The 18,304-nt window shown below is 42.9% G+C and overlaps 1 protein-coding gene across 1 annotated transcript in view; it reads left to right on the plus strand.

Annotated features, from left to right (window-relative positions):
• ube2f (ubiquitin-conjugating enzyme E2F (putative)) overlaps positions 1–18,304 on the plus strand; it is a 66,486-nt gene that overhangs the window by 19,866 nt on the left and 28,316 nt on the right. The window contains exons 3-5 of the mRNA XM_015358521.2: positions 141–170; positions 1,859–1,924; positions 17,057–17,124. Coding sequence (XP_015214007.1) covers positions 141–170; positions 1,859–1,924; positions 17,057–17,124 — 164 coding nt within the window. The remainder of the gene's footprint in view (positions 1–140; positions 171–1,858; positions 1,925–17,056; positions 17,125–18,304) is intronic.

The following is an 18,304-nucleotide window of genomic DNA, read 5'->3' on the forward strand; positions in this document are numbered from 1 at the left end:
GTGTGTTGACTGTTACCTTCTCGGCCTCTTTCCAAGCAGTTGGTCTTGGTTCGTGGTCTTAGCTTCTTCACTGCAGTCAAGGATTTCATATTTCCAAAAGAATAACTTCAGTAATTTTTGTATTTCTGTTTGTTTTGCAGAAGTTGCAGACCTTGAAGCAAATCTTCCCAGTAAGTACAACATTAGCACCATTATATTGTCTCCTTCTCATGGTCAGTGCTTTATGGCCCTATCCCATCATTTGTTTAGCTGAGAAATATAAAAAAAACTCCATTACTGTGAAAGCCTATAGTCAGAACTCCATTTCACCTGACCTAGTCGAGGCTGTATTCCAACTTTGACTATCCCTCTGCCTCTGACCTGAACTCCATGGGTGCAATAATCAGTTTTAGCAGTAGGTGGGGTTATAAGCAGAATTACTGTTATTACTCAGCCCTGTGATGCTGTATTTATATAACAGCTGTAACAGAACACTTTCACCCTCACCTCACAGAAGGATTATCACTTCCACCACAGTTTGTTGTAGCTTGCTTCATTTATAATATCCAGATCTGTGTTCCTAACACCTGGATGTCTAATGACAAATGCAGGTTTAATGCACAGGGATTTTAACAGTCTAAGACAGTAAGTATTTTTATTTTGCATTGCTTAAACAAAGGTTTATCTTTGTTGCCATCTACATTCAGAAAGGTGATGAGATTTCTGAAAATATTTTTTTATATACATTTTTACTGTGGTGAATGACTACATCCTTATTTCTGCTGGACAAATGACAAAAAGCGTGATTGTGATGATTGTAAGTATATAGATTTTTACAGCATAGGCTACAGAAGTAGAACTTAAAAATGCAAGTATCTGACAAATCAGAGAAACTCTGCATTTCAGCTCCTCTTCTACCTGGCTCAGGACCTCTTTAAAGAATACATTTCTGTTTCTGCATCGTTCATGAGTTATAGTGGCCACTTGAGTTTTGTTTTTCTTTGACCTGTTTGTGCCCATGGAGTTTGAAACCTTATCCCCCCCCACCCCCCACCCCCGCTACAGGCCTGTCAGAGAGTTGCTGGAATTAATCATCCCTTTGATTTCTCAGCCCAGTTCTCTTTGTAAGTGGAGCATCAAAAGCCATCGGATGCTTGGCGTTGGCGCAGGGACTGGTGCCATGCCCTGCCCTGCCAGCTCCGTCTCTGTCAGAGAGACAAAGCCGTGCCCGCTTCCGAGATATCCTGGCACAGCTCAATGTCGAAATGTCGAGAGGGTTTTTTAATTCCAAGTGAGTGGAGTGATATTAAGAACAGGATTTAAATTTTGTTAATTTGTCTCTACTTCTGAGTTCTTGTTCCCCTGGCAAAGCCCTGGCAATGTGGTGGGTGTGAAGAAAAGTGCAGAGCCCAGCCCCTCTGTGAGCATTTACCCACTTCAGAAAGCTGCCCTGGTCTTGCCTTTCTCAGCTCTTACAAGTTGTTTTTTTCTCTAATACAAATAATGTGGTAAGGGCTTCCTTTAGAAATGTAAGAAAACCTGTCACAGACATTGAGTACAATTACGTGTGTGTGTGTCTGCTTGATGTCTGCATATGTGTGTTGCTACATGTATACTTGTGTGGGCTGTTTCCTGGAGAAAAGGATTCTCGTGTTCCTGTGTTTCTTGGGCTCCTCTCTCAGCTGTTTGTTGAGTTTAAAAATGCCGTAGCCTGTACAACTGAGAAACACTCTGTCCTCTAAACAGAGTCTGTGTTTGACTCATTTGCATTTGCCTTTTTTGGTTCAGTGAGAAGTTAGTTTCTCTGCGAGCGGTGTCAGGGGTGTTTGTGGTTTTCCTAATCCCCGCCTCTGTTCTGCTGTTCTTTTCCCTCCTCCAGGTACCTGTAAAGTGAATTTCCTCGATGTCAACAAGCTCCACCACTTTCAACTGACCGTCACCCCAGGTAACCTCGCCGCCGTGGAACGTCTCGCGCGTTTCGCCATCTTCGAAAAAACCCGCAAGACCAAAACGTCGGCAGGTTTCTGGTAACGGGCAGCGAGATGGAAACTTCTGCAGCGTTTCTAGCCTTTTTATTTAGCTGTATAAATAAAAAACATTTTTTATAGCTGTATAAAGTTCATCCAAGGAGTACAGTACCTCACTTCCTCCAAAATAGAACTTGTAGCGCTGTTAGAAAGAAGCCCAGAGTGCCTGCTGCTTGGCTCACTGTCCACGAGGCATTCACATTACCCCTCATCACCTTAGGGACCCCTGTGAAGATGCTCTCCACTGCTTTTCCATCCTGTCTTCAAATTCACATCAGCTTCACATTATTAAGGAACATATATAGATAGATTTTAATCTAACCTTTTATTTTCTCCATTAAAGAAATGAAACCGCACGAGCACACAACTTGACCAAGTGAATAAAGCGTCAGATGGAAAAAAAAAGACAAAAAAAAGGAAACGCTCAGAAAAGAACACTGTAGTGCATTTTGTGGTACAGTGTGTTCCTCTACTCAAAACGGTTACCGAAAATTACTCATTACTCCCCCTTGGCTCAAACTGAGTCAAGCATGTCCTTTTTTGTAACAAGCTCCTTTGTCCTGATCGCCCATGATAGCCTTTCCCAACATATGATAATATTTAACAGTATGCTTAAAACTGTTTAATGTTAAAATTTGCATTTTGTGACTATTAAGGACTGTTGTTGGAGTGCTCTGACCTTAACACGCTGCTGTGCTTAGCAGTCTTGTCAGTGTGCTGCTGTATGGAGCACCACAGGGTTTGATTGTTTTGCTTTGTATTTGAAGGAATAGCTTTCTGTAGCTAAAGGTTCTCTTTATACATTTTTGTATTCATCATTAAGACCAGAACAAATTCCTGTGGCATTCATTTGGTTACACAGCAGAATCCCACTGGAGAATAGTATCAGCTTGCAGGCTCTTTGACTCACCCACACGTCATCCGTACCTTGGGAGGTTTTCTGTTGACTCTTGCAGCTCTCCTTCAAAGATCATTCATGTGCAGCATGAACAGTCAGAAATAAAAACTTCAAGTTGTGTTTAAATGGCAGGATGGTGGGGGTGGGGTGAGGTTATGATAACTTCCCTTTTATTTTTAACAGAAAAGGCGGCCGCCGTCTCATTCATCTTCGATTCTTTTCCCTTTCGTCTTGTTAAAAAATGAATCCGTTTTGAATTATTACGTTTATATTCCAGGAGTCACTGTTAGGGCTCGGGCACTACATTTTTACACAAGGCTCTTGGGCGTCTGGAAGCAGCTACATATTCAAGTTGTTGAAGTGGATAGCCTTGTTGCTTTTCAGAACAGATGGATGGGGAACCTCGAATCAATTAGCTGATAGCTGCCAAACGGGTTAGATGGACCCAGTGGCCCCCTCTCGTTTGTAATCTTTCTTATGTTGTTGCGTCTCGTGATAATTGTGAGAATCTTTGTGTCTCTCAGTAACCAAGTCATGATGTGTGCTGATTCTTAGATCTCTCACCTATGGCCTGCAGTCATGTAGTAATGGTTTATTGAATGAGAGCAAATAGAGATGTACCATAAAAGCTTCCTATCCCGATTAACCCTTTCCGTTCTGGACATCGTCTACAACTAGCAGGGCTGTTGTCCTGTACGGGCCGGGATAAAGGCAGGAGTGCTAGACACGTCTGGAGTGTTGAAGCGGGAGGCATGAACGTGTAGATCTCTTTACGACAGCCAGTATTTTTAATATATCTGAAAATATATTAACATCTAAAGTTTCATGTCTTCATGTCGATTGTATTGTGAAAGCAGCAGTCATGCTCTCTGAAAGAAGTGCAGGGAAGTGCACCTTACTAGTGTTTTGGTCTTTGCTCTCTGGCTGTAAGTGCTGAATTATTGAGGAACTGTAGTGTGGAAAGTTAGATTATTTAGGAGCTCCTTGCACCAAGGACACTGTTCAGCTTAGGCCAAGGCAGAAACATAAGTACTTCCTCAGCTGCAGAGCCAGACAGGAATGACTTGACTGTCACCTTTACTTTGAGACCTTCTGTAAATGTAAGTTTAGTAGTATAGCAATGCGTAGTGAGGTGTTACTTGTGTCTCTTCAATGTAAAGTATGATGAAATACTTGTCTCTTTTAAAACTTGAGTTGGCACGAATTAGTATTAATGATCAAGAATAATATTTTATATAGTTGTTTTTATACATGGCTTCTCAAAATGCATTACAGTAAGAAAAAAAAAGATAACACAGATAGGAGGATGATCAGCACAATTGAACAACAAGTGTTTAGAATGGATTAGAGGATCCAGACACACACTAATTAAATAAAAGCCTATCAGAAGAAGAAGGCTTGGAGTCTGGATTTAAGATTGATATCCCTGGGGATAGAGTTCCAGAGAAGGCCCCGTCACCTATAGCACGTTACCTACAGGTAGCTTTGGGGACAAACAGGTGACCAGAGTCAGACAAACGAAGATAAGTTAGACAGGTACTGAGGTGCCAAGCCATGCAGACAGAGCCTTGGAGGTGAACACAGTGAGTTTCTCATCTCACAGATGCAGTATGTGTGACTGTAAGAACCGACCTTTCAATTTCATAAGAACAGCTACAAAAAATAGCCTTTTTTTTTGCCAATCTGGCTCATTTTGATCGTAGATAATTGATCCAAGTCTCTCACTGATTTGTGTTCCTTTCTTTGTGCTAATGCACTTTCACTGGAACTCTGCTGAAGAGGTTTGGAAAATAAGTGCTAATTCTGAATGTATAGGCATCTATTAAACCTGAAAGTATGCTTATACGTGGAGTTCTCGGGGTGGAAAGTGCTCTATAAATGCTAGGAATTATATTCATGAGTCAGTGTGCCTCTGTGACATGCAGAAGTCGGTTTCTTTGTCAGGCTCTCTGGGAGTGGATTTTTTTCTGCCTTTTCATTAACATTAATGCACAGACTCCATCAGCTCTTCAGCGATGCAGTCAAGAGCCGTGTCAGCCCGGGCAAGGAGCTCCATTCTGCAGCGCTTTCATCACGTCTTGCTCCCTGCTGCGCCTTTGCTGCCGGGAGGGGGGAGCTCTCCCATCAGGCAGTGCTGCTGTGTGTACTGTTGCTCCAAATTCTCCTTTTCCCCACCGCGGCTGGAGTCTCAGCGCTGAGCGAGGACAGCCAGCCAGGGCTGTGTTTTCTCGGAACAGATCCATATTACATTTCTGGTGACTTGAGGCTGTGTTGCAGGAGTTTTGAAAATTGTTGTCGCTGGGAGCTGAGGCTGTTCTGTTTTTCTCTGACCTTTTTTTTTTTAATAAACTAGTCTTTTAAGTCAGTGTTTTGGGTTTCATCTTCTCCTGCCTGAGACAAGGCAGCATGAAAGCTAATATCAGGCTGACAGTGTAATAGTTGGCGTTATTAAATATGAAGAAATTATTTTCACAAAATCTGGAAACTGGGGGCGGGAGTCTACCTTTTGAATGTTACTTGGATATTTTTCCATTTAAAATCCGGCTGACCCTTTGGTGACAATTTGCATTCACCTTTACTATTTGCAGAGAACTCCATTTGCTGGTGTATAAGACACTAGTATAGAAGCCACACAATGATTTTACAAGGACAATTTAAATAAAGAAAGGTCGCAGTGAATAGTAGTGCTTAAATATTTACTCTTATTATAATGGGAAGACATTTATAAGGTAGAAAATTAAAATATTTCTGTGCATACTTCTATAATGGTAATTACCAGCAATCAATATTTACTTATTGAATCAAAACATCAATGTTCACTGAAATCAAAGGATTTCTTTGAACATCCGTGCAGTATTTTCTACAAGCACAGAAAACAGTGCAGTCTAAGCATTTTGCTTCAAATCCAGATGAGTCCTCACTGCTATTCATGTCTATGATCACTGGTCCAAGCATGTGGCCAAGGCTGATGATCATTGTCGGTCTCTGTGCCTCTTCTCCATGCGGGATGCACTTTAACACATTTTACTTAATTCCCATATTAAAATGTTGAGACACAACTTTTTTTAAAAGGCTTGGCTGTTTTGAGTCCATACAGCTGTGGTTTCTTTTAGTATTCAGGCTCTAGCAACAGACTGTACCTCCCATTACAGTTCTTGACCTTATCTTGGGGAACATAAGGGATTTTAGTCTTACAGACCAGTACCTACGATATTTTACTTAGGAATTATTTTTGAAAGACTGCATACTTATAAGTGCTAATTAGAATTTTATTCTTTTAAGAATTTTACTTGTAATTTTATTGTAGAATATTTAAAAAAAATAAATTCGAAATTCTATGCCGAGACAATGCCATTTGTGTCAAATTATTTTATTGGCACATGGAAATATTGGGGAAAAAAAATACCCTTTCTGTAAAGACTGCCGAAGGAGCAGTGAGCCTGTAAGTATTTTACCTGTTTTATATCATTGAGTGATTAATTATGTGAGATGCGCACTCACGAGGATTGGATTCTGGATTTGGGTTCCGAGCAACAGGTTTTACTTCTTCAGTTTTGTTGTTTTGTCTTGCATTGGTATGGTAATTTTTAGGGAACCCCATGGGCTGTCACTTTAGGGTACCCCAGGGGCTGTCACTTCCTGAGCCGCGGTTCTGTTTGTAAGCGAGATGGCATTGCAGCAAAGAGGGAGATGACCCTATTCAGCTGCCTGCCCAAACGCCTGTGAAGGTCTGCTGCTGAGAAAAATGAAAGCGTTCTTTTCATGCATTATTAAATGAGGGAGAAGGTTAACGATGAGATTCTTCCAGATCCCCCTGACAGCCCTTGGAAGAGCTGTCTTTTAACCAACCCGGCCACCTGTGGAACTGTGAACCCTGTCATTTAATCCACCAGTGTGTCTGAAATCATATCCTCAGTTGTCTCCTTTTCCGCAGTCATCTGTGCTTTCCGTGAGATTTTCATTTTTGATCTTGAACAGAGAGGACTACAAGGTCTTTCAAAATCCTCGAAGGCGTTGAGTGGAAACTATGTGGCAGTGCCTTTAAAACTGCATCGAGAAGTGCCCCTTGTTCTCAAGGGCCTGTGGGTACCCTGGCTTCTTTCAAAAATGGTCTGGATGAGGTTCTTGGGTCAATGAACAACGAACTACCATGCCGGCTAGATGGGTTGAATGCCTGTCATTTGTGTAGGAACCTAGGTTCTTAGGTGGTTCTAAAGTACCTCTTAAAGTTTGAAATGGGTCTTTGGTTTTGGGTAGAAGCAGCACGATAGAGCTGTCAGCTGGAAATCTCTTTAATTACCCAGGAAGGGACTGAGTAGGTGGAGCCAAGCCATTTCTTCAAACTTGCCTTCCCAGAGTGCTTGGTTTATGGCGCAGATTTCGAAGCCTTGTTGGGGAAGCCGGTTCCAAGGTTCTCTCACTAAATGGCTAAATGTGATTCCTGCAATCCAGCGATCACGAGAGGAGCATGGAAGACAATCCCAATCGCTTCTGCTTGCAGGTTTCCTCTCACCTTGGGGACTTTTGTCCTGTTGGGACTTGAATTGACTGGAAGAGAGTCCAGGGATGCCTTCCTGCCTTCGTTCTGGTTTCCATTTGTCTTCGCGGTTGAGCTTCTGGTGGGAGGAAAGTGGTCTGAGGGTCTTGTGCCATTGATCTCATTGCTGTGTTTTTCTTTCTGAGGTGGCTCAGGAAAATCAGATGTGTCTTTACCAAATGGCCTGAGGGGCCTGCCCTGCACTTGCGTTTTCAGCAACAGTAGATTAAAATGTGGCAACATGTCTTCCGATCGATGGGACTTTGGCTTCCAGCTCCTTGATGCCTCTTGCAGAGCTTATATGCCAAATGCATACTTGGACAGATGTTTCTTGTTCTTGCTAAAGAGCTAAATGTTCGTATCCAAACTTGGGCATAAGCAAGTAACTTACGCATTTTATTCTGCTTCTTGGGGAGTAAACAAACATACATACTTCTCTTAGACTACTGCTGTCAGTTTCCTCTACGGGCTGTTTTGTATCCTTTTGCTAATGGATCATCCATACCTCTGTAATGCAGGGAGTATGGTGTCATAATCAGAGTATGCTTTGTCTTTCTGGAACAAAGAGAAAACCATTATGTCATCAGCTTTTGTGTGACATTAATTGGGTGTAAATGCACATGAGGGAGCAGCTTGTGAATTATGAGCTGACCGCTGCCTGAACTCCTGGCTACCATCGTGCGACCTGTCCTCTTGATTCTGGAGGTTAATGAGAGAGGGAGACAGGAGAAGGGGTTGGGGCAAACAGCCAAAGTCACGTTCACCCCTCTCTTCAGTCATCGTGAGACCTTGCTGCTCCCTCATGCCTTACTTTACAGGACAGGAAATCTAAAAATCTGCTGTCTGCAGAAAATCTTCTTGCAGCCCATTATTGTTCTCGGTAGAAGGAACATTAAATTCATTTGTTAGGTTGTTTTGTATATTTATTTAAGCCTGATTGGCCAGATTTTTTTCCTTTTGCATTGTCCTGTAAATAGTTTTGGAGATTATGTAATGAAGCAAGATGATACTCATACCAAATTGAAAATAAAAATCTAGCATTTAAAAAAGACTTCAGCATTTAATGATGGGGAGAAAGATGTGGTTATTATCTATTCTGTGTCTCTATATGTTCCCTGTCACTTTTAAATATTATTATTTTGCTGTAAGGCAAAAGCTGAATTTTATTGATGTCTCTAGACAAGCATTTTGGGCATCCAGTCGTATCGTCTTCACTATGTCTATAACTGAACACATCTCTGCACATGACTGATTGGGAGCATGCTCGTTTGTCAAACATGTTTAATAAAGGATCTGATGTTCAGTGCTAGGAACAGGAGCCCTTGTCTTTAAAAAAACATTTACTCCGAGCTGCTTAACCCTGCTAGGGATTTTCTACAGTTCCTTAATGATTTTTACATGAGTGACCCCTGCAATAATGATTAGTTTGTCCCCCAGCTCCCAACCCTTATCCCCACAATATGTAGGTAGGTTTCCACTAGAAGGGAGGGAGAGTTTTAACACTTGAATAGCTCTTTGTACATCAGGACTCTTCAAAGACTGCATATGTCCTCCTGTGATAATGACTCTTAATTAAACAGGCGCTTATCAAATGTTCCAGTTAGTCATATTTAAACATAAAAAGTCATTAAATGAGTGATGAAATTTTTAGATTATGGTGTTAGTCTGAATTTCTTAAGCTTTAATTAATTAGATTGGTGAATATAAATAGCTACATGATTGTTTTTTTGTTTACGGTTTGTTTGCGTTTCCTGAGGCATGATTATTTCACAAGGCAAGCGATCGTATTGTATCCCAGAAAAATGTGTTTTGGAAATGAGAAGTGTTCTGTTTCCATTGGAAGTCTTTCCTTTACTGAAAGCTGCTTGTCTATGCATCGTGGCGAGGTCACGAAGCCCGTCCCGGGGGCTGAGGGCACAGGGCGGGCCCCCACCCTGGATGGGACGCTGGTTCATCCCAGGGCAAGACAACACAAGGGCGAAACGCGAGGCACCAGCTAATCCAGCCATGTGTCTTTAAAAGGTGGGAGAAAATCCAAGTGAGCACACATGGGTCCAGAATCGAACCCTGGCCCAGTGACGTCCGAGGCAGCAGCACAAACAGGCACGCCACCGTGCCTCCCTCTTTTGCACGTCAGTGAACACATTTGCAGTTTAATATCGTCTGCACTACTTTGCATTTTTAAAAATATGCGGAAATTTCATTACCGAGCCACCAATATTGCAGCCATGAGGGGGGGAAAAAGCGGGAAAAAGAATTATGTTTAAGCTGAATAATTAACACTAGCGTCGGCTGCTGCACACGACGTTATTGAGCTGCATTTTGAAATGCAATTACTCCTCAGCTTCTTGAGGATTAATTTTGCCTCTGTGTACCAGCCGTTGCTGGCGCTGATTAAGTGTAGACGGCCCAGACGGGACCTCGTCGCAGGGCTGTGGTGAAGCCCACAGTATTGGAAACAGACGGCCTTTTTACCGCGAAGTCCCTGGGAGAGCTGACTTACAAGCACCTGATTCTTTTAGCATTTAGAATTCCTAATTACTTTTTTTTCCGCTATCCTGACCCAATTGTTTGGAATCCCAGTTGAGCATTTTTTACATCTCTTGCTTGTCGCTCTGAATCCCACAGCACGGGAGAGAACGAGGGAGTGGTGTAATAGGGAGACACAAACGCCGCGGGCTTTATTTTCTGGGTTTACTCCCTCTGGTTAAGGGAACCCACAGTCCTGCCTGGACACCCAGTTGACATAAAAAGAGACTTATACCCCCTATTAAGAATGACACTAAATCTGCATGGCAAATTGGACCCCAATCCTGGCTTTGTTTAGGAGCGTAGAATGAATTGCCAGCAATGAAATGCCAGCAGCCATATCATCCTGCAACTCACAACTGGCAACCCACTGAAGCTCAGCAGGTGTGAGCCTGGTCAGTACCTGGATGGGAGACCTCCTGGGAAAAACTAAGGTTGCTGCTGGAAGAGGTGTTAGTGGAGCCAGCAGGGGGCGCTCACCCTGCGATCTATGTGGGTCCTAATGCCCCAGGGGACGGGGACACTATACTGTAAACAGGCGCCGTCCTTCGGATTAGACGTAAAACCGAGGTCCTGACTCGCTGTGGTCATTAAAAATCCCAGGGCGCTTCTCGAAAAGAGTAGGGGTGTAACCCCGGCGTCCTGGCCAAATTTCCCATTGGCCCTTACCAATCATGGCCTCCTAATAATCCCCATCTATAAATTGGCTACATTACTCTCTGCTCTCCTCCCTACTGATGGCTGATGTGTGGTGAGCGTTCTGGCGCACTATGGCTGCCGTCGCATCATCCAGGTGGGGCTGCACACTGGTGGTGGTGGAGGGGATCCCCATTACCTGTAAAGCGCTTTGAGTGGAGTGTCCAGAAAAGCGCTATATAAGTGTAAGCTATTATTATTATTATTATTATTATTATTATTAATTGAATGGAACAATGAAACGGTGAATGCAACTGCAGTGTAAGGAAATGGTACTTTTGCCGCCAGCAATGCTTTCATATCTCTCAGGTGTGGGTCTTTTTAATTTTTTGTGTATGGGAACATGTTTCTACAATTGGAGAGAGGCTAGCTACTTTCTGAAACAAGACCCTTAGACATGCACTCTTGATAGCCTTTATTGTATGAGAGCTTTTTTTTGTATAAGACCACATAATGCATTGTCTTTGGTGTGCAAATTCCAAAATGTCTTTGTTTCCTGTGTCTTCTGTGTGTCTTTCTGCTGCAGATGAGCCCTCTTTGATGCCTCTTTGATAGCTTCTGCACGTTCGCCTGTCGCTGCTGCTGCTGCACGTATCTTCTGTCATCTCTTCTTTTCATAGTCAAAAGGTTCTCTGAACTGGACTGTGCTACAGCATGTGTGTCACGTTTAGGTGTTGCCTCCATTCATCAATGCTGACATTTGGCAATAACAGAAAAATAATTGCGGCTTTTATTTATTCGTTTTTACTCCAAATGACTCTCAGTCATTTTCATGACACATTCATTTCTGGACAAATTAGGGTAGACGTTTTTGTATCCTCATGTAATAAATTAGTCTTCAACCTGTCAATGAAGTCCTTCTGCTAATTCTATTATATGTGGCTATTTATAAAACATTGTTGCTCCACAGATGTGTAATATGGGAAAAAAATGGTCTGGTGTCTTGACTATTTTCTGGGATGTTGGTTCAGTGGTTTCTAATGGGAATGGATTAATGGCTCTTTCCTGGATGGTTTCTGATGGCTTTATCCTGCAAAGCTTTTATGTTGAACAATGGATTGTTTAAAAAAGAGTAACCCCATCTCTGTTTGCACATCTAGTGACGTATGCAGTGCCTTCCACATGAACAGAGACAGAATGCTCAGTCAAACAGACAAGTCAAAACTGTTACTTGTGCTTTACAGTCGAACAATTTGTACATATAATTCAGACTAAGCTAACGATCCCAAATACAATGTTATATTTTATTTTGGGGTAATTTCATGCTTACATTTGATCATGGAACAAAATCTCTCATGTGCTCACCCTACAAGTGACCGTAAGTATTGGGACACATTGAGCACATTTCAGAGTGTAAAAGTCACTTTTTGGTTGCCTGTCCTTTTGAGGCGATAACTGCATGAGATCTGTGACAATGTGAGCTCGCCAAACTCTTATTATTTTAGGGTGCTTTGTTGCAATTGTTTTGAGTTCTTGCCTATTCTAGGGGTGTTCTGACTTGAGATTTAAACATGGAGATTGACTTGGGCAGTCTTTGTTCTGCTTTTTATCTCCTGATGAACACCTTTGTTCCATTGTCTCTATGGAAGCATGTACAATACATATGGACAAACTTTCTCTTGCATAAGCAGACAAAAAGGCCATGGCTTCACCTCCATTGCTTCCATCATGCTTCACAGGTGAGGTGATGCTCTGTGGAGCATCTGTGGCTCCCTTCTTTCTCCACACTTCCAACTTTGTCCTCAGTTTGGTAAAGGTTTCTTTCTTTCTCATGAGCCTATAAAACTTAGTTCTAAAACTGTCCTTGTCCATCTTTGTGCTTCCGAACCGCTTAAACTCTCTTTTCTGTTCTTGGTGTTCTGGCCTTCAGCAATCTGTGGATTTTGAACCTTCACCCCTGCACTCTGGAGTTTGTTGGCAGTTTCTCTGACACCTGTTTTAGGCTTGTCCTCAACAACTCGGGTAGTTTTTCTGTCTTCACCTGCAGATAATTTTGTTGCCAACACAACCTTGCCTGATTGGCAATTATTCCTGAGTTGGTTTCTTCTTCAGTATGTTTCAAATTGTTGATTTTGGTATTTTCAGTTTCTTTGCTACGTTTCTGTTTTTTTTCCTTTCAGCTTCAAAGTCCCCTGATTTTATTTAACAGAAAGTTATTTGTTTTTTTTTTATTTCCACACAATAAGATGTGTTTAATTTACCCATGAGGGTAGAAATGATTAAAGTCTATTTAAAAACATAGGAGTTGTACTTCTCATCTTCAGGGTATGGGTTCTGTCTGTTACTGCAACCTCTGTTGGGAAAACAAAAGTAAATATTGAATTGTCTATTCTTAATGACAAAAAACAATGAAACTGGGATAAAATCTCAGCATAGTCTTTTAAATTTTGAGACTCATCCAAGTGCAATTGATGAGCATCCATTTTAGTTCAGGGGTTCATTGTTTTTATGAAATGTTTAGATCCTCTTTTGGTTTAGCTTTAGAGCAAAGCTGTCATTTGAGACCTGTTAAAATTTTGGCTGTCGAGCTTTTACTCAGTGGCAGTTCTGACCAAGTAGGTTCATATTCTGAATGTATTTTCGGGGCATTTTTTAATTTTGCACTGCGTTCATCTCTCTTCGTTCTCCATCTGAAGGATTTCTGAGCGATTTATTTTTACAATTTAAAGAGCAGTACTGAGCTGCAGATGATGGGGTAAGACGACAGATGAGACTCTCTCAACTCGGCGTCTGCTGTGTCTCAGTTTGGTCATCTGTCTGGTGAGGGGTGAGGGGATGGCCTCCACTCCACCAGCGCCGTGCACAGACACTCCTCTGGGCATACATGGTTCTGATTTCTGTGCATGTCTCCAGGTGGGTACTCTTAGACGCTGCTGACGTTCCCTTCATGAGGGGAAAAAGAGTGCTAAGATAAGCCTGATGAGAGTGTAGGGAGATGAACTTGGCCAGAGCAATTGTTTTTATCTTCGTGCGAGCGTGGCTAGTGGAGCTCTCTCCGTGCCCCTGCTGGGATTCAATCCCAGTCGGTCACATGCTCCTCCAGCGCCCCTCCCTGGCGGAGATGGCCGATGACTCTGTCAGGCCAAAATCCTGGGTCCTCCGTCACGGGAACATCCTGCACAACACCTAGGACTAGTGCAGATCTACTCTGCTCCTTCGAGGGATCAATTGCAGTCGCGAGCGGGCCTAGAGCCACACAGCACCACTCTCCAACCAGTAGAGAATTCTGGGACCTTCAGTGGCAGAGTTGTACACTGTTTCAGAGCTGGGGTGATGTCACTTTTCTAATTTGCTCAGTGCAACCTGATCCCTGTGCCCTGTTTCAAGTCTTTGTGTTTTGGTGCTGGAGGCCTGATTTTACCAAGTCCTGGGAAAAACAGAGCGATGGATGGACACTAACGAATCCATCATTATCCCCGTTATAGTGAATGCGCAGTGAGCAATAATCATCTGTGGACACTAACAGCAGTGGTTTAGCTTAATTTCATCAATGTGATCATGGCTATGTTATTTCAGACTTTTGTTATCAGACAGACAGTGAAGTCTTGCAAATAAAATGCACTGTATCTTCCTTGTCATAAGATTTCCTTTTAACAAGATGTCATCTCAGTGCATTTCCATGCGCAGTGCAGGGGTGACTCATGGGCTGAACACACACAAGGCAGGAGAGACACTTGACACCATATGTTGGCTACGACTGTGTACCAGCCAGTGTGTGGGTGCACAGTGAGAGAGCTGTTTGCGGAGGTTCCTGAATGAAAAGTGGCAAGACACCTCTCCGCTTGGCTGAACATGGAATGTCATTAGCCATGCAGATTGCAATGGTCTTTTGCTTTCATTAACCACACTGTAAGTAAGTAATGTTCAAAGACTGGGACTGTTCAAAGATAAATTAAGCCTTGCTGCATTAAAACACTGTGATTTTTTTATTAAGTCTTTGCCTGACAAATGCTCCTAAATCCTGTGGCTCCGGGGTGTTAAGTTGCTTTAGAATTTTCAGAAGGGTTCTAGTGCTTCTGCTGTAGATGTGTATAGGGTAATGAAGCACTTTCAGACGTGGTGAATGGCCTTTCATAGTACTGTCCTAAAAAATTACGCAAAAACACGGTTCAGGCTGAATGGCAGTGCAGAACTGTCACAGCTGGGCTTCTCACGGTCTCCCATTTGCCACAGGCTGAGCACATGTCCGGAAAGGAGCAGATCGCTTCCTGCTAGGGCTGTCAAGTAAGAGGCGAGATGTGGCACATGCTTAGCAATTTAATACCCCAAACTGGAAAGTGGTGATTGTGTATTAGGTGTTCTGTAAATGACGATATGAATCCGAAACAGCCAGTCGTCTATAATGTTCTTTCTCCCTCTTTCTTTTTGTCCTTATATAACATCACACAGGTTGTTGTGGGTGTTCATAAAAAAAAAGGGATATCACAATATTGCACCATTGGGTGATTAAAATGGGATACATTCTTGAGCCTTCTTTTAGAAAATATGAGACGGTTGCAGAACTAACAGTCAACTGGCTGTTGACTGTTAGTCGACTGGCAACCTACTGAAGCTACGCAGGTGTGAGCCTGGTCAGTACCTGCTGCTGGAAGAGTTGTTAGTGGGGCCAGCAGGGGGCGCTCACCCAGCGGTCCGTGTGGGTCCTAATACCCATTATAGTAACGGGGACACTTTACTGTAAACAGGTGCCGTCCATCGGATGAGGTGTAAAACCGAGGTCCTGATTCTCTGTGGTAATTAAAAATTCCAGGGCGCTTCTCGAAAAGAGTAGGGGTGTAACCCCAGCATCCCGGCCAAATTTCCCATTAGCCCTTACCAATCATGGCCTCCTAATAATCCCCCTCTATGAATTGGCTTCATTACTCTGCTCTCCTCCCCACTGATAGCTGATGTGTGGGTGAGCGTTCTGGCGCACTATGGTGTAAGCAATTATCATTATTATAAAAAGTAACTGGACACAGGAATGTGCAGGATTGATAATAGCCTCATCACTGCAGGGAAGACATGCCTTTGCAACTCTTAAGTCATCCTATACCTGATCCTGATTGGCTCTTGATTTATCTAGAAGAGTGGAGTGGGGATGCAGAATACCCTTTTCTCTTCTCTTTCTGCCCTGATCATTCTCAACAAGCTCATCACCTGTTGCCGAAGGTATTGCCTCCTTTGTGCTGCAGTTACAGTGAGCTTGGTTAGAGGGCGCTGTTTCCCCCCCACACACTGCCTGTTTTCAGGTTTGATGAGCGGCACAGGCTAAGACATGCTTTCCATTGTTCTTAATAAATTAATACAGTTTTAAGAGTTGCAATTTCTGGCAGTTTTAGTACAACTCATTTTAGTATAGATCAAGTGGGTAGGTGCGTCAGCATGCGGAGGCTGCAAAGAGCAAGTAATAGATTTATTCTATGCTGAAAAGAGAAGATAGAAAACGTTTCGGCTGTGTAGGCTTCATAGCCGAAACATTGTGTTTTCTTTCTTCTCTTTTCATCATGCAATAAACCTATTACTGCTTCATTTTAATATAGTATTTGAGAAACCTCGTGTGTACAAATTCAACTCTGATTCTGGATGCTACTTTAAGAAGTCACAAAACTGATTCGTCATTGAGGGCTTGTCATTGAGATGCCTCCACAAAATCATTATTTGTTCCTTGCAAATAAATTGTACACACCTCTTCTGACCTATTTGCAACAGGTGTGCAACTCTTATAACAGGAGAACAAGTTACAATCTTTTAGTACATAAATGATTGTGAACCTGCAATTTGTACAAATGATTGTGTCCCTTTGCTCTCTTGAAAGGAGACATTCTAACCCTGCTGCAGTTACCATGAAGGTAGACCATGAACTTTCCACAAACATCTCAGTCTGTCTGAGGTCTGTAGAGCTCTTGTTTTGATCCTTATAATTTAGCTAGCATAACAGGGGTGCGTGTGCTGTGTGTAATGATAGCTTTCCCTAAAGGAGAAGGCTATGAGTTAGCCTCACAGGAGGAGAAGGCAGTCACACAATAATGTGGCGTTGCTTGCCACCTCTGGTGGTTGACATTTGAGTTATCGAATCCGCTATAATAGTAAGAGGACGCTGAAGAGCACTTCACTATTGTCTGCCTGCTTTGCAGACACTTGGGGAAAATGAAAAAAAACTGTTCTTTCATCTCCAAAGTGGTTCCTCTGAGCAATGTGGGACCCTATTTGATGACCTGTGTACGTCCAGCAGACTGAAGAGGTGGCTGCTTCTCTCGTTTCGACTCTTTGCGTCACACAGGCCTGCGATATGCAGGCTGTTTTGACCCTGTCCTTGAAGTTGAGCTTTCTTGCTCAGCTGTAGAAGAATACCATGTTGCAGTGCCTCTCAGCTGTCTGATTGTTAATACGTTGCCTTTCTATTAACAGATGAGGGCTATTACCAGAGTGGAAAATTCCTGTTTGAAATAGATGTCCCTGAAGCGTATAACATGGTGGTAAGTAAACCTGTCATTTTATTTTAATTAAGAGGAAAAGCTTTTCTGTGGAACTGTAGTGGCGGCATAGAAGGGGCAGCAGTCCTATTCTAGTGGCAGATGACAGTGCATTCTGCCAAGCTTCCATTGCTTCCATAGCTTTTTTTTTTCAGATCATAACGTGTAGGTTCGTTATCCCATAATGCCCCTGCTTCTCAGTTTAATGATCCTCTGGGCAGTTTCGATGGATGTGGTGGGAAAATCATCAAACATCCTTAATTTTAGAGGTGGGAAACGAGATTTGGTCCAGGTGAGGGGCCACAACCACACACAGGCGCAAGGAAGCTTGGACGGACGCCTCCTACCCCGCCTTCGAGTTTGGGATTGAGCTCTTTTATACTAACACACACACCCCTTAAAGAACGCCGCTGTTTTTCCTTTACGGACGTACCGGAATTGTTGCACTTAGAACATGTTTTAAAAGGATTCATGGTTTAAGGCGAGAAGGACTTTTCTATGTTCCTCTCGGTTAATTTGAGCACATGTATCTCTTGAGGTGTCGCCACACTGTAAGGTTTAGTGTTCTTGTGATAGTAACAGATGTGTTGCTGCTCTGGCTTTAAAACCATTTCCCCCTCCCCGATATTTAACTGATTCCTCTCATGGTGGGCGTTTGTGCAGAAAACGGTCATGTCCGTTTAGTTCCCCAGTTAGTGGTGGGGGCAGCCCTGCCTGTTTATCGGGTCGGGCTGTACAGTCATTTAATCCGCTGTGTTAGAAAGAGGCTCGTGGTGGCCGAGTGAGCCCCTTTCGAACCGGATCCCTCAAGTGTTTGCTAATGCCGGCAGAAAGCTCTGAAGGCATTCCCAGGAATGTCACCACAAATAGCCTGGTGGTGGTGGGGAATGTTGTTGATGGTGTCTAGGGCAGCCGATATGAAGCAATATGAAGTGCGTCGCTTTCCTTGAAATCGGTGGTTGGCACTGCAGGGCTGACCCCCTCCTCTCCGTGACTCTGTCATGGGCTTTCAGGAGGTTCAACGTCATTGGCCGCTACAGGGAGGTCCACTCTTCCCTGTGCAGGCATTACCCTTCCAGTTTCACGGTTTTCTATGAGTTAAAAAAAAAATACTATTTTATTTTTTGTAAGTCACTCCAGATAAGAGTGTCTCTCATGCAAATCGATATAAAATAACGAAAGG

Source organism: Lepisosteus oculatus, chromosome 12 (genome assembly GCF_040954835.1).
Source record: "Lepisosteus oculatus isolate fLepOcu1 chromosome 12, fLepOcu1.hap2, whole genome shotgun sequence".
NCBI classification, from domain to species: domain Eukaryota; kingdom Metazoa; phylum Chordata; class Actinopteri; order Semionotiformes; family Lepisosteidae; genus Lepisosteus; species Lepisosteus oculatus.